This window comes from Strix aluco, chromosome 6, assembly GCF_031877795.1.
Source record: "Strix aluco isolate bStrAlu1 chromosome 6, bStrAlu1.hap1, whole genome shotgun sequence".
Lineage (NCBI taxonomy): Eukaryota > Metazoa > Chordata > Aves > Strigiformes > Strigidae > Strix > Strix aluco.
Window position 1 is genome coordinate 1062461 of NC_133936.1, and position 15376 is coordinate 1077836.

The 15376-nt window shown below is 56.8% G+C and overlaps 1 protein-coding gene across 1 annotated transcript; it reads right to left on the bottom strand.

The window, feature by feature from the left end:
- Positions 1-330: 330 nt before the first annotated feature.
- GALNT5 (polypeptide N-acetylgalactosaminyltransferase 5) lies at positions 331-15138 on the bottom strand. The gene is made up of 10 exons (XM_074828218.1): positions 14033-15138; positions 10053-10219; positions 8123-8242; positions 7622-7757; positions 7124-7243; positions 6526-6643; positions 6022-6345; positions 3801-3881; positions 2219-2380; positions 331-697 (listed from the first exon to the last, which is right to left on the bottom strand). Exons 1-10 carry the CDS (start codon positions 15136-15138, stop codon positions 557-559), a joined length of 2475 nt encoding a protein of 824 aa, XP_074684319.1. The 3' UTR covers positions 331-556.
- Positions 15139-15376: the final 238 nt, after the last annotated feature.

Below are 15376 nucleotides of genomic sequence, written 5' to 3' on the forward strand. Positions count from 1 at the left end.
GAAGGCTTTTTCAATAAACAATCGATTCCTAACGGACCCTGATACTCATCTGTCAGAGGCAACGGGTCCCACAGGGCGGGATTCTGTGGCCAGACCCAGCATGGGCATGTTGGATGGATTTTTTTTTAATGCGTTGGTCAATAAACTTCCATTTTCTGCGGAAGAATAAGCAGCCTCATTTGCTGTTTACAGGCTACAGAGCCTTGGAAGTACTTCTGTAGCTTATGCTGTTGTCTGGGGGGAACCGATTAAAGTTTGCTTACAGTAGGATGGGGGACTTCAGAAAATATTTCCATTTAATAATACAGAAAATTATTTGAGCTTTTGCCAGTCTCCTGCAGTGAGGGAACAGCACGCCTATCTGCTTCAGACATCGCTAAACCAGATGTGCTGCTCTTGGTATTCTGGTCTCTCAATATGCTGGTTTAAATTACGGATTTCAATTATCATTTGGAAATGAACTTCCAGTTTTGTAATTGCTGTCACAAGTCGCACAGATGTCCTTGCTGGATTCACAAGATGAAAACACAGCATTTCTGGTTCAACTGTGCTCCCTTCAGTCTGCATAGTAATTGCCAAACTGCCACTTCTGATAAGGATTTGCAGAGTCACAGGCATTTACCCTCAGGGCGTTGTGAGAGGGATCCACTTCCAAGCACACCGGCTGCGGGAGGTGCTCCCAGACGATGTGGTCGGTCTGCAGGGAAAGAGAGAGGGCTTTAGGTAGGCTGAGGTTTTAGGAACCGTGCAGCAGCAGCTCTGGTTTTCCATTGAGGAAGCTTGATTCTTTACGGTGTGCCCCTTTTTTTGCATTTCCCTAACACGTAAGATCTTTTTGCTGACTTACAGGGACTTTTGGGTGTACCCCAAAGCCTGTGCCTGTTGCTGACCCAAGATCCTACCACACCTTCTGTGCTCTGTGGCTTTTTGCTCACTGGAAATGGGAAGATTAGTTCCCCCTGTCCGAGCGGTGATTACCATGCAAAGGCAGTCACTCCAGATGGTACTTGCTATACACGGAAACGTACAGCAGGAGAAAAAAAAAACCCTCCTATTTTGGAGTTTCTTGGCTGATTAACTCAAAGCCCATGTACTGCGCTGTAAAGGACGTTAGGTAATTCAGCACTGAAGTTCAAACGCTGGGCCAGTAAGGTAGATTATGAAAGAATGAAGAGTGAGCTCCACCCTTCTGCTTTTCACATCTGCTTGGCTTTATCTGTGTAAGCCACGTGGCCAGCGAGGGGATGCTGCAAGTGCCGCCAAAGGTTGGGGCCCTTTCCATGTCCCCGCCAAGCACTGCAGCGTTTCTCGTGATCGGTTGGTTAATACCTGGATTAAACACTCCTGAAATGACATGCAGAACATTGTCTGGGCAAGAGCTGGATCTTTGTGCATGTAGTAAACGCACTTCGCATCCCTAACACGATACAGTGACGCTGACACCAGAAGGTAAAGCATCGCAGCTCCTTCGGTCAGCACTCACCAGCCATCGAGCTGCTCTTCACCGTTCCTGTCGCTGGCACCAGCAAAGGCCGACACAACCCGCTGACCGAGGCCAGAGCATCTGTGCTGGCGGGACACCAAACCCCTCCAGCTCACACCTCGGGGCAAGCTCCGGCCAGAGCAGGTGACAAAAACTGCCCGTGCACTGATGGTGCTGTCCGGGCTCCCAAGCGGGGGCAGTTTTCATGTATCTCTCACAAACATTCTGGCCTTTCTGAGCCCTGGAGCTGTGGCGTTCTGCCTTTCAAAGTTTTATTTTTTCAGACTAAAGAGGAATGGGAGCTTGTCAATAAGATGAGTGTGTAACTTAGCTACATATTTTCTTTCTTAAATGAAGAGTATTTCTTTCTTAAATATAAAGTATCCCATTTCACAGCATTTTGCACAACTACTTACATCAGGCTGACAGAGACACAGTCGCGACGTTCTTGCTTTTTGCAAGAGTAATAAATGTAAGTACCCATTCTTTTTCTAAACGCTTCCTTTTAAAAACCGCTGCGAGCTGAATGCCAATCAATATCAAGTCATCTCCATCTAAGTGCTATCGACGGCGTCGGGCCGAGGCAGCCCATGGGTGGGGTGTGCGTCCCTCCCCCCGGGGACCCACGCGGTGCTTCGGCTGCCAACGTGGCTTTGGCAAAGCCGGGTCCTGGGGGTCGGGGTACGGTACCAGGGCCCCACCGGCACGCTCACCGGCATCGTGGGCTTCACTCACCAGCTCCGGCTGGAAGGCGGCCAGCGACCCGTGCAGCCAGGCCAGCCCGCGGCTCCCACCCCGACAGCGGTGGAGGCCCAGCACTCTGGCAGTGCCGGCCGGGGCGATGCAGAGCTCTCCATGCTGGACCAGCCTCAGCCAGGTGTAGTTGAACTTCTGGTGCTGTGGGGAGAGAGTGGGGAGAGTGGTGAGCCCGCTCGCCTTCCATCGGCCGGGCTGGCTGCTGGGGATGGCTCCCGGCAGCGGATCTCCTCAACTGCCTCCTGCCCTCACCCGGGGCTGGGGCATGAGGAAAGCTGTGATCCATGGCAAGACCTTTCCTACAGATTTGCAGAGCTAAAAATCACAGAATCACAGAATCATCTCGGTTGGAAAAGCCCTTGAAGATCCTCCAGTCCAACCATGAACCTCACACTGACCATTCTCAACTCCACCAGATCCCTCAGCGCTGGGTCAACCCGACTCTTCAACCCCTCCAGGGATGGGGACTCCCCCCCTGCCCTGGGCAGCCCATTCCAACACCCAACAACCCCTTCTGCAAAGAAATACTTCCTAAGAGCCAGTCTGACCCTGCCCTGGCACAGCTTGAGGCCATTCCCTCTTGTCCTGGCGCTGGTTCCTTGGCTCAAGAGACTCATCCCCCCTCTCTGCACCCTCCTGTCAGGGAGTTGTAGAGGGCCATGAGGTCTCCCCTCAGCCTCCTCTTCTCCAGACTAAACCCCCCCAGTTCCCTCAGCCGCTCCCCATCAGACCTGTGCTCCAGACCCTGCACCAGCTCCGTTGCCCTTCTCTGGACACGCTCGAGTCATTCAATGGCCTTTTTGGAGTGAGGGGCCCAAAACTGAACCCAGTCATCGAGGTGTGGCCTCACCAGTGCCAAGTACAGGGGAAGATCCCTTCCCTGTCCCTGCTGGCCATGCTATTGCTGATACAAGCCAGGATGCCATTGGCCTTCTTGGCCACCTGGGCACACTGCTAGCTCCTGTTCAGCCAGCTGGCAATCAACCCCCCCCCCGGGTCCCTCTCTGACTGGCTGAGGACAGCCCTGGTGCAGGCTCTGGGAGCAACTTGTGGCAGCCCAGACCCCAAACCCAGTGGCTGCAGGTTCCTCTGCCCCGCCACCTCCCCCAACCGCACCCCGGCTCCGGGGTGCAAACGGGTGAACCCCCGTCTATGGCAGACCCCCATCCACGTGCCGGCCTGTGCCTGCCATGAGCAATTAGCGGGGACCTGCCTCAGAAACTCTGCCTGTAACGGAAGGGAAAGGCTGTCTACAGTGGCTCTAGCGACCCAGGCTTGTATTTAAACATTTCTCTTCATTTTCATCACGTGCAGGCTCATGGCTTTATCAAACTTCCTGAATCCAGCTCGATTTGCTGGTTCTGGGGTTGTTGCTTGGCTACAGGCTTTGCAAACAGAGACAATTCCTGCCCCTTGCTGCTCCCGGGAGTGCTCTGTCCACGTCCCGTGGAGGGAGGGACTGCGTCGGCTCCCGGGGGCCGCGGCAGCACGGGGGGGTACAGGGAATCTGTGCCCCGCACTAAAACCAGTATTACCTAGTTGGGATGCAGGGTACCCTTACCTCATTGTTAACATCACACGTCTCAAAAGCCAGGGTGGTGTTTTCCACAGTGATACATCTTGCTGTGGCTACGTTAACGAGCTAGAAAATAGCACCAAAACACAAGTTTAGACATAAATTCCCAAGCGCGGGGCAAGGCTGGTGGACTCACAGGACACCCACACTGCCCACCGCTGTGTCATGGTGTAAATCCCCATCTGGTCCACTACAAATGTTTTTCTACTGAGAGAAACTGGAAACTAATAATTTCCAGCCACATTCAAGGTCACGTCGCCAATTCCTTGCAATGTCATTCTTTCTCTTCCAAAATTTCTGAAGAACTCATGCGTGAATCCCGGTGAATAAACAGGCTATTCAGAAAACAGTTCTCAAGTAACTCTGGATAGCGTTCGGCACAGCTGGAATTTGCAGAGCTAGATGCAAAACAGATTTTCTGCCCTACTAAATTTTGAGAATGAAGATAAAAGCATGGTTCAGGTGGCCTGAATCAGGCCAAAGCAAGGCAACATCTTGAAAATTGTCACAAACACCCGTGGAAAGTTGAGGTTTTGGTTCAGGTGAAAGAGAGGTCTCTCCATATGGTCTAACTGCTTTGCACTGAATTTGATGTTAAGATTTATTGCTCTGATTGAAACAAAAAGGCTGAAAAAGTGACTGTTTCTCAAGAAATGTCCCATTTTTTGATGTCTTCAAGACTATTGCTGCTAACTCTTTTTAGAAAAGGTCACTTAAGCCCATGTTTCACGGAAGCCTTTGGCCTAATTCGGTGCTTTCTGGGAGGCAATGCAGGGAGGCAGGCTTTCAGCCCCAGCAGACAGCCTTCGCTCATACCGGGACGGATGAATGAATCCCAGTGGATCCACTGCTCAGAATCCGTGGAAGTGCCCCAAGCCACCCGTCTCCTACAGCTTTTCCACGAGCGTCCAGAGGTCACCCAGAGGAAGCACGGCGTCCCTCCCCGCGCTCTCCGCAGAGCTGCCCCCCCCACACCTTCACGACTCAATCAGAAAAGTAACGCGCCGGCTGGAGCGGGCAGAGAGCCTGGCTCGATCCCGAGGGATCCCTGTGACAGGCAACCTGCACGTTATGGCCCTGGCCCACAGACAAGCCTGAAACGCGGCCCAATGGTCGCTGTGGTTTTTGCTGGCTCCCAGGAGGGCCGGCGTGGTGGCTGGAGGCCGTGCGCCTCGGTAAGGACCCAGGGGATGGGCAGGTCTCGTTCTCGCCCCCCCGGCCATGCCAGCCCTGCGGTCACCGGCTCCCGGCCACCTCCTCTCAGCAAGTGCCGCTCCTGCCATGGCACTGGGAGATGGGGATGGGTGGGGAAGGCAGCAAACCCTTTCATTTTCATTCCTGGCATTGCTGTAATTTTTCTGACAAACCAGGTATTTTACTTTTGCTATTGCAATCATAACTAGCATGCAATCAATGTTCTATCTTTTCTCGGCCAAATATTTGGTTTCTGAATGTTCAAAGCAGCAGATGATGTTCTGCTGGGCCAAATTCAGAACCCACGTTTTATTCTTGTTTAATTCATCTTTTAATGTTTGTGAGGTGACACTGAAGTCCCGTGGAGCTGCGGCACAAGTAGGACCCAGTGCCAGGGCACACCAGGAGCTCCCCGGCGGTGGAGGAGAAACAGAGCCCGACCCGGCTACGCTCCCCACCTGGCCAGCAAGGGGCTTGCGGGGGCAGGACGGAGGATTTAACCCAAAACGGGACTTTTTGGTGGCTGCTGCCCTGCCCTGCCCGGCTGCAGGCAGCGCGGGGGAAAAGCGGGTTTCTGCTGCGCTCTGCTGGCAGTAGAGCACCGGTACAAACCCTGCCCGTCCCTGGGCCCTGCGCCCTGCCTGCGCTGCCCGGGCACCGCTAATCTCCCCCGAAAGGGAATTTCTCCCTCCTGGCGTGGGCAAATCGCTGGGCAGGTGGGGAGGGTGCTGGAACCCCCGCCCGGGGCACCCCCCGGCCAGGACTGCTGTGCCGGCACCGTCAGCACTGAGCTGGCTCTTTACCGGGAAATAATCTCCTGGAATCGTGCCCTATTTCTTTATAAAAACACCGGGGGATCCAGACCACTGTGACACGTTAAATCCGCAGAAATGTTACCAAATGCCAGGGAAAGCAACTCCGAGACAGTGCACCGGGATGATACCGAGTGTCTGGCTGCCCCAAAAACATGTTTTCACGTTTTGAAATCAATGAAGGTCGTTTGGCTACGTACCAGCCCGCTGGCTTTAACCAGGGGAGCCTCCAGGTCCGGGTAGACGTTCTCCAGGTACCACCGGAAACTTTTGCACCGAAGCTTCTTTCGCAGTTGGATTTGTTGAGTCAGGTCGCCGACATCCAAGTTTTTCAAGACTAAGTGGTAAGCGTGGCCGTAGAATAACTCCTTGTACTCGTCCAGCCAGACCTCCGCAACACGGGCCAAGTTCCTCTCCACCGTTCTCACCCGATCTTTCGGGAAGGAATAAGGATTGTCGTTCCTGAAAATGTGCCCGACTCTGGAGCATGGAACAATCTCGATCTCTCCCCCACACATCCAGACCTGAGAAACAAAGGTTGCTTTGATAGAAACATGGGCAAATGTTGGGTGTTGGCTTTGTGCAAGCCAGAAGAGAAGCAAGCGGACTTCCAGGAGGGATGGGGAGCCCCCGGCTGAGCCCCATCGCCCCAGCCAGGCTGGCAGGGATGCAGGCATGAGGGACGGGCTGCCGAGAGTGCGTACCTTGAATGAAATCTCCATATTTTCACCTCCCCAAACATCCAGTCCTGGGTCGTACGTTCCCAGCTCAAAAAAGTACTTCTTATCAATGGAAAATAGGCCACCTGCCATGACGGGGCACCTGGGAACAGAGAAACCCCGCAGCATGTCAGCTGGTCGGAAGCACCCGTCCCTTTCCCCTTGCTTCGACGAGGGAACCACTGAGAAGCTGCGGGCTACGAAATGCTTGGGGAGGGTGCCTGAGCCTGCACCTACAGAGACCACACGGACCGCCCGATTCGTTGCTCTGCTGCAGGCTGGCAGATGCAACGTTAAAACAGACGGTATTTGGGTGGTTTTACCCAGCCTGAAAGCCGTAATGGGGCACGGAAGGGGAACAGGCAGTGGTACATCCCCCCAGCCCTGGTGGCACTGGCTAAATGCCAGCAGTACCGCAAGGGCTGAGAAGGGCTCGCTCAGCTTTGCCCATGGCTGGTGATGCCCACACCAACCACCGCCTCTGTTGTCCTTACAACCAAAGGAACACGTGGCCTGGAAGGAGCCTTTGTTCCGAAATCATTAACAGTTTGGTTCACAGAGGTCTCACCTTTGCTTTTTTTACCTTATTATATCCGTTTCCTTGATTTTATTTTTCTCAATGACCTCTTGTGGAATCTGCCTCCATCCAAAATTCATCGGCCAAGTGAAAATCCCACGCTGAAAGTTGTCCACGGTCATGTAACTAAACAGGGAAAAGATTGGGATGACTAATTCTGAGTCACATTCCTGATTGAAATGTCACCCTTAATGAGTGAAGATGAATATCTGTACATAATCAAAACAAGATTTAAACAAATTTCATCAGGAATCCTCTGCATGTACTAAAAGTCAAGAAAAAGGGAAAAGGTGTGAGTGACAAATGAAGGGGCCACATCCACAGCTAATGTTGATTCCTGGTGTACAGCAATGTTATGTATCCCTCGTGAAATGCTGCCGAGGGCCAGTTAGGGGGTCTGGACCTGTGTCTTCTTGTAATTAACATGTTGGTGGTCCTAGTAAGAGGTTTTGCTCAAGCCACAGGCATGGATTTGGGGTTTCCCAGGGGCACGAGCCACCTCACCTCATGTCCTTGTCGCTGATGACCTCAATGACGGGGCAGGCGACCTTGGCCCGGCTCAGGCGGACCCTCTCCAGCAGCGGCTCCAGCCAGCCCACGTTGCACTCCACGTGCGAGTCCAGGAACGTCAGGACGGCGCCTGAGGCAGAGGCCGGGGCGGCATCAGGCCTTGGGCACCGCTGCCCTCCCTCGCCGGCTGGCCTCCCCACGGGCTCAGGGCACTGCTGACGGTGCCACCACCCTCCCTGGCTCCCCACAGCCTCCTGGCTGTAGCCCGCAGCCTGCGGAGCGAAGCGGGGCGGCATGGCTGGAGATCCCAACGGCCGCTGGCTAGGGCTGCGCTGAGGGAAGCCGTACCCCATCCCCACGTCAGAGCCTTGTGCTTTACACACCAGAAAGGTGCCCTGAGCTGACTGGGAGGGGACTAAAGCTCCATGCTGGAGACAGCTCATTGGCACCTCTGCGGGAGGGCCAGGCAGGGCTGTAAAATGGCTTTTGTCCTACCTTTGGCAATCTGTGCTCCCGCCAGCCTGGCCCGTATCAGCCCATGCCTCTCCTTCAGGTGGAGGATCTTCACTTTCGGGAAGCGCGACATGTATTTGTCCAGCTTCTCCTTGAGGTACTCTGCAGAGAAGGGGAAGGAGAGGCTGAGGTTGACTTACCCACTTCACACCTGTGACGGGTGGGGGTTTGGTGCCGGGGGCTCGCCACAGGCTGCCCACCTGCCCTGGCTCTGTCCCGCCGATGGAGGGGCTGTGGGTGGGGGCATCAGCCCCTGCTCCTGGCACAGCGGGCAGCCACTCGGCATCGGCACAAACCCCGCAGACGCAGCAAAGGGGGAGCCGTACCTGGTGCTGGGCGATCGCTGCACACAGGAGACGTGGAAAGCGGAGAGCAGCAAGTGCAGGGCTTTGAGGTTTTTTTGCCAAGCCAAGGTTTTTTGGCTTTTTTTGCCATGAGCAAAACCCCAGTGGCTTCACTTGGGTAGTTCATGATCCAAACCAGGTATCGAATGATTATTCAAAGACTCCAAAATGAATTTTTTTTCTTCATTGCACTATAATTGCAATTAAAATCTGGCTGTGAATTGTTTTCCTTTGCCTAAGAAAATATTTTTTTTGTGCTCTACAAATTTCTCAATATTAATCACCACATTTAAAGACTCAGCCCAGGTTTAAACTGCAGGAGGGTTTGCTGCGGCCCGTCTCTACTTTTCAGGTTGCTTTTGTCAAGGTTTCCCGTGGCTGCGGAGGTAGCTGGTGGCAAACTCTCAGGAAAGAGCGGGGGTGAGAAAGGTGGTCCAGGGCACTCGGGTGGGGGCTGCCCTGTTGCCGGGCCGTTTCCACGGTGCTGCCAAACGCTTCGTTTGGAGACACACACCCACTGACATCATTCGGTCTGCAGGGAGGACCCCCGACCTCCCCCACCCAGGGGCTTCACAGATTCTCTTTGGTTTTCTCCAGAATATCACTGTTTGCATTTCAAAAGCCAGGTAAAACCTTTGACAGGCTCCAAAGGTGGAACATTTGCAGACAGGTTTGCTGTAGGTTACTGCTGCTGCTCCCTGGGTCACAGCAGCGCCGAGCACAGCTCCCCAGAACCCATCTGCACTCGCAAGGTTTCGGTTGCAAACCCAGTGTTTCAGATGCTCCCTGGCTAATGAGCAGACACAAAAGGAAGCCATGGGGAGAAAGTAAAGAGGAAATTTTAAAAAATGCTTTGGAGGGGAAATGGTATGAGTGTGTTTTAATGATTATTTTATAAATGAGCAAACTGAGTGGTTTTCCTCTTTTTTGCACCTACTCTTGTTGCACTGTGGGCTCTTTGCAAGCGTGGCATGAGCTCTGAAGTTCGTCTGAGACAGCACTTTCCCTGAAGAACCAGCAGTTGGAAAATTACGTCATTCTTAAATTTTTAAGGGCTGAAGTCAGCAGAGAGCCAAAGCGTTACAAAGCAGAGGTCCGGTATCATCTGAAATGCCGGAGTACGCACCCAAAGCCGCTGTGCAGGCGCAGCTGCCCGGCTCACTGCTGCTTTTACTGCAACTGCCCCGTTTTCTGAGCAGGCTGGGAAGCGCGTGCGGTTCCCCCGCTGCCGCCGGCAGCTGTGCAAGGCAGTGCAGGGGTGTAAACCCAGCAACACACCACTGCAAACACAGCAGCAGTTCCAGCGAGCGAGCTGGGATGCCAGCGATAAAGGCTGGCAGGGTATCAGGCAAGAGCTGCAGCTCGATTCCCCCACAGCCACCCGCCAACGCCCATCTGGCCTCTGAGCCCCCTCATCCAGAAAGATAACAGCGCAGGGACGTGCTCCGACCCATCCGAAGGAGAAAACGTGATTTCAGTCTACTATTCAGAATTGAATTACAGAGTACAAATCCTATTTTGGCCTCAAGTTATATTAGTTTCATAAAGGTAGAAGAAGCTTCACCTACCTTTAGTGCTGAAGTCGTCCACCAAAATGACCTCTTGGATCAGATGCGGAGGAGATCTGCTGAGGACGCTGTGGACGGAGCGGAGGAGGGTGGACCACACTTCATCCACAAAGCACATGATGATGGTGGTGGTCGGGAGGTCGTCATGAACCCGCTGCTCGGAGCACCTGCAACAGCAACACAGGTCGGTTGCACTCCTGAAAATGTCCCAGCTTGGTGTTTCCTGGGAAAACGTGCAGGGAGGGGGGAAAGGCCAAATGGGAAATACAGAGGCAAAGCTCCACAATGGGATTTTGTCAGGAGAGGGAGCAGAGGGGCAAGCGGGGGCCTGTCTCATGGGCAGCCCCGTGCTCCCCCCTTTCCAGATGGCACCTCATTTCATCCCAGGTTATTATCTCTCCTCTCCGTGAGGAAACAGTGGAAGGGCCCCCGGAGCCAGGCTGATCCCAGCTCTGCACCACTGGTCTCATGGACTCCTGCAGGGTCCTGCGATGCTCCGAGCACCCACAGCGCTTGGGATCACGGGCTGCGTGAGGCAGCCTCGTCAGAAGAAAAGAACTGGTATTACATTCAAAATGCAGGGAAATGGCCATTTATTTCCATGAGCTCAGCACAGCGACCTGTTGAACATTCTGACAGCAAGGAAGAGTCGCCCAGTCCGACTCCTGCACCTCACCCAGGGAACCGTGGAGGACAGGAAAACATTCAAACATCCGAATTTCTGGTACAACAGTGCTGGCGGGTCCGCTCCCTCAGTACCCCATATCTCAGGCCCTCAGCACCCATGTCTTCCCCCCGAAGCCACGGCCCGGCCAGCCGTGCCCCGAGCCCACACTGTTTCAAACAGCCAGCAGAACACGCTGGCGGATCCCAGCAGTGATAAACTTTCTCCCGTGTTTATGGCTTTGTCATTTTATTCTGTGACAGCCAAAAATGCAACGGCTGGGTCAGGCCTGTGTCTTCAGTGTTTGAACAAAAGGTCGACAAGCAGCTTTTCTCATCTCCCATTTGCAATTCAAGCAGCGCTCAGCCGCCTGCCTTGGGGAGCGGGGCTCCCTCAGCTCTGCTATCTCTGAGTGGATCTCCAGGCCTACAGAACGCCTGGCAGAGCGCTCCTCTCCCCCACGCTGCCTGCTCTATCCCAGGATACCCACGAACTGCCAGGACCTGCTTTCTCTCTCTTGTCACTAAGTCTGATAGCTGCTTTTTTCTCTCTTGTCCTTCCAGAGAAGACCTCCCGCAGGCAGGACAGGCGCCGGCCTATCTGTGGACACAGAAAATTAATTTCTCAGTGATGAATCACAACCACTGTTCACTCTGCTGCCAACAACAGAGAAAAAACAGGGACAGGTATATGGAAGCGTACAGAAAATTGACTTCTTTTTCTTTGCCTCAATGCACGGGCCCTCAGGTTCAGCTGGTGCTGGCTCAGATGCCAACGCCAGGGCACTGCACAGCTCAGACCATGTGGTGTTTTGAAGAAAATTCAGAGTATTTCAGGGCTTTGCAGCTAATCAGAAGTGCTCTGGGCAAGTGCAAATAACCTCTCCTGAGTTACTCTCTGTTGCAATCCTTGGGATGTGTCTTTTCATCTCCTTCCACAGCCTGGTTCACCCTGGCAGCAGCCAGGCCTGGCTCAGCCAGGCGGGGATCACTGCTTGATGGGGTTTGGTTGGAAACCACGGGGGTGTTGGCCTGTGGGAATGGGGCCTCTCTGCAGTGTGGGGGCTTAGCCTGGCTTGCTGGCAAAAAGGAGACAGGACGAGGGACAGCTAAACTAGGAGAAAAGAGATGAATTGTAGTTGCTCCTACAGCAAACCCAAGAAGCAGCTCACGGAGGGAGGAGGGACAGAGGCCGTGGATGAGGCAGGAGACAGCTGCCGAGCACAATGGCTTCCACTGCACGGCGAGAGGGATGTGAGGGCAGCTGAGGAAACGCGGCTGAGACCCCAGCCGTGGCGGCTGCATGCAGCCAGGCACTACCTGCTGCGAGGAATTCTCTCTTTACCCCTTCGTTAGCAGCAAACAGGCTGTTGGCCAAGGCCTGCATGTACCCCGGGCAGCTGGAAAGCATCCGCGCGAGGCTGACGGGAAACCTCGAACTGAGGAACGTCTTCTGCCTTCTTGCCTAAAAAAGTACTGTTTCTAGGCAGAGAGCGGTGGCTTTGTTATTGTTGACCCCCAGTTAAAGATATTTCACAATGTCCTGTGTGAGTTTGGGCTCCATTTCTGTTGCCATCGCCCTGGAAGTCAGCAAAGTGCAGGTGTTTCAGTTGCTGAAGCAGCTCTGGGTTCCGAGCTCGGGAGCAGCCTGGCGCTGCACCCAGCCGCAGGGGTGCCCGGCCCCCGCCTCCCGCAGCCGGGTCCCTCCCCACGGCTGCCGGCACGGCTGCTGACTCACCCAGGCCATACCGTGCCACGCAGCATGCGACATTTTTTTGTGCCAGGCCAGGAAATGTGGGTCCCTGTCTAAACCTGGGTAAGTTGATGTCCCAGAGAAACTACGGTGGCAGCCTGGGGGGAGGTCAGAGGCCCACAGGGACCTTCGCTCTGGTGCCGCAGTGTTGGGCTGAAACGGGGTCCAGGCCCCTGCAGAGCCCGGGCCACCCCCAGCCTTCACCCAAGGGGTCCCGCCTTGGTGGAACTCCTCCTGCACGCATTCTGCCTCGGCACGGGGCTGGGTGGGCACCAGCACAGTGAGTAAAGCTCGTGAAGCAGCCGGCATTGCACCCAGACAGGGAGACTGAAGGCTGTCACAGAACAAGTCTCTTGTTGGCCAAATTTCAGCGGTCTAGTCCAGCACTCCAGCAAGGATCAAGAGAGAAACTGGGGTCTAAACTGGGAGAGACTGGAACGATCCAGCAAAGAAGTAACGTGCCGTTTGACCACCGAGGGTGGCTGTCAGCCGTTGCCATGAGCTGGCCCTGACGGCTCGATCTCTGCCGTGCCGAGGCCGAGGGCAGAGCCCGCACAGGCTCCTCCAGCGCCGGGGTGCCCAGGGGAGGTCCCCATGCCCCAGCGCGGCAGCACACAGCCCCGGGCAGCACTGGCAGGGACACACCCCTGTTTGGCCAAGGTGTTGCCGGTGACACAGCAATGCCGTAACCTCCTGGGCAGGAGCAGGATTCACCGGAGGCAGCCTGCACTTACAGGCGCTCCCGGGAGGTGGTTTCTGCTCCAGGGTTTTGCTGTCAAAGACCAAACCATGGTGCTCCGTTTTGAGCTGCTGTGGCTCTTTTTCCGTGTGCCGGTGGCTTCTGTAGCTGGCATCCTCTGCCCCTGGCACCCTGGCTGTGTCCTTCCTTCCCTGCCCCACTCTGTCCGCGCAGGGCCTCACCTTGGCTCACAGGCGAGCACCAACAGCGCCGTGGGCACATGCCCACGGGTCTAGGTCCCCGGAGCGGGCAGTGACCGCAGTGCTCTGAAGCATGAAGGATCACTCCTGGGGGGCTTCCCCGGCCCACCCCGGCTGCAGGCTGGTGCGTGTGCTCGTTCAGTCACGTCAGAACATGGCCTCATCTCCTGTGGAGGCTTTCAGAGCCCCCTCGGACCCTTCGGGCAGGGGAGGCCGTGGGGTGCCTCTGCCTTGAGGGAAGGGCAGTGGCAGCTTGCAGGTGGGAGAGCACCCCCGGGCAGGGGGGCGCTTCTGCTGCCAAGACAAAGCGTCGGGGTGTGGGACACCCCAGGAACCGAATGCACAAATACCGAAAGCAAACAGCGCTCAGCACTGCGCTTGCTAAACCAGGTTTTAAGGCACAAAGAGGCCCAAGCCTCACTGCCCGCCTGCTGTGCCCCGAGCTCTCTGGACAGCAGGGCTTAGCAGGGTAAGACAGTCTGCAAAGTTTGCCCAGTTTTAGGTTTAGTAACAAGCTGCTCTAAGCTGGGAAAGTGAGCACCGCCCAGCCGCCCTCCCCGGGAGCCACCGAGCAGGTCCCCAGGGCCGTGGCGCAGGTATTTTGTACAAGGCAAGCAGATCTTACCCGGCAGGCCTGGTGTCCGCTACGGCTCGGTCTACAGGGATCAAATCGCTGAGGTAGACATTAAAGTTTCCTTCTTTCCATCTACTTTTTGCTTCTTCTTGTTTATCATCAGGGACGGCCACAGGGTGCCCAAACTGGCCGGGAGCTTGGGGGTCTCTTGGGGCAAGCGTTGCATCCACCGACAAGACCCTGTGCGTTCCGGGGCTGCTGCCCGCTGCCTGCTCCTGCCTGTCCCTGCCAGCCGCCACTGCCCCCCCGGGGGCTGCTCCTCGAGTCGTCCCCCTGGGGCCCTCCAGCCCTGCAGCCCCGGGGACGGCGTGGGCACCGTTTTCCTTAGTGAGCTGCCGCTCTTGGCGCTTTCCTTGGCGCTTCGCGAAGCTCCCGGCGAAGTGGGCCCCGAGGTGGGGGGCTGCTGGGCTGACGGGCTTCGCCCCCTCTTTGCTCGTGAGGACCAAGTGATTCTCGGAGGAAGTTTCTTGCCGTCCCACGGTGGATTCCTCCGGTCCAGGCAGGGCTCCCAGCCCTGCTGCCCGCGCTGCCAGGCTGGCAGGTCGCTGCCGACTCCCGTTAGCGACGTGTCCGGGTCCCTCCGCCGCCGTCACCCCCACCCCGGGGGCAGGGGGGTCGCTGGGGTGCAGCCGGGGGTCTGCCCGGGAGGACGATGCCTCCCGCGGCCCCGCTCCGTTTCCAGGGGGGCCCGTGACAAGCTCCCCCGCTGCCCTCGACGGGGGCCCGCCCGCCGCCTCCGTGGCCCCCGCGCCCCCCCAGAAAGTGACAACCGCCCTCGGCGGGGCCGTTTGAGCCCCCGGGGGAGCGGCGGGGACCCCCCCGGGGGGGGGCGGCGGAGGGCTCGGCGGCGGGGGGAGGTCCCGACGGCGGGGTCGGGCGGGGGGGGGCCGGGGGCTGCCCGGCGGTGCCCGGGGGCCGCGCCACAGCCCTGCCCGCTCCTGCCCGCGCCCCGCCGCCCCCGTCAGCAGCCGCCCGCCGGGCTCGCCGAGGGAGAGGCGGAGCGCGGCCATGTCGAGGAGCAGCCAGGCGACCGAGGCGGCGAAGACGAACGCCAGCGCCCGCCCGCTGCCGCGGAACAACCGCCGCAGTCCGCTCATCCCCGGGGCGGGCGGAGGGACCGGCCCCGCCGCCGCTCGGCCCTGCCCGGCGGCACCGGAGCGAGGGGGGCGGGCCGGGGCCGGGGCTCCTCTCGCCCCACCCCACCCCAGGGCAAACCCCGAGGGGCCGTGCCGGCAGGAACCGGGCGCACAGCGGCTCCTTTCGGGGCGGGGGGTTGCGGGGTCGTTGCCCAGGGCGGCGGCAGCGCGGGTGGAAGTGTTTGACGTGGCAGGAGCC

Bases quoted from the DNA above. Each gene is read 5' to 3' on its own strand.
- GALNT5 (XM_074828218.1), bottom strand. From the start codon at position 15,138: ATGAGCGGACTGCGGCGGTTGTTCCGCGGCAGCGGGCGGGCGCTGGCG. The intron at 7,758-8,122 runs GTAGGACAAAAG...CCTCTGCCTCAG, and splicing joins GGGAGCACAGATTGCCAAAG to GCGCCGTCCTGACGTTCCTG. The intron at 6,346-6,525 runs GTACGCACTCTC...TTTGTTTCTCAG, and splicing joins ATATGGAGATTTCATTCAAG to GTCTGGATGTGTGGGGGAGA.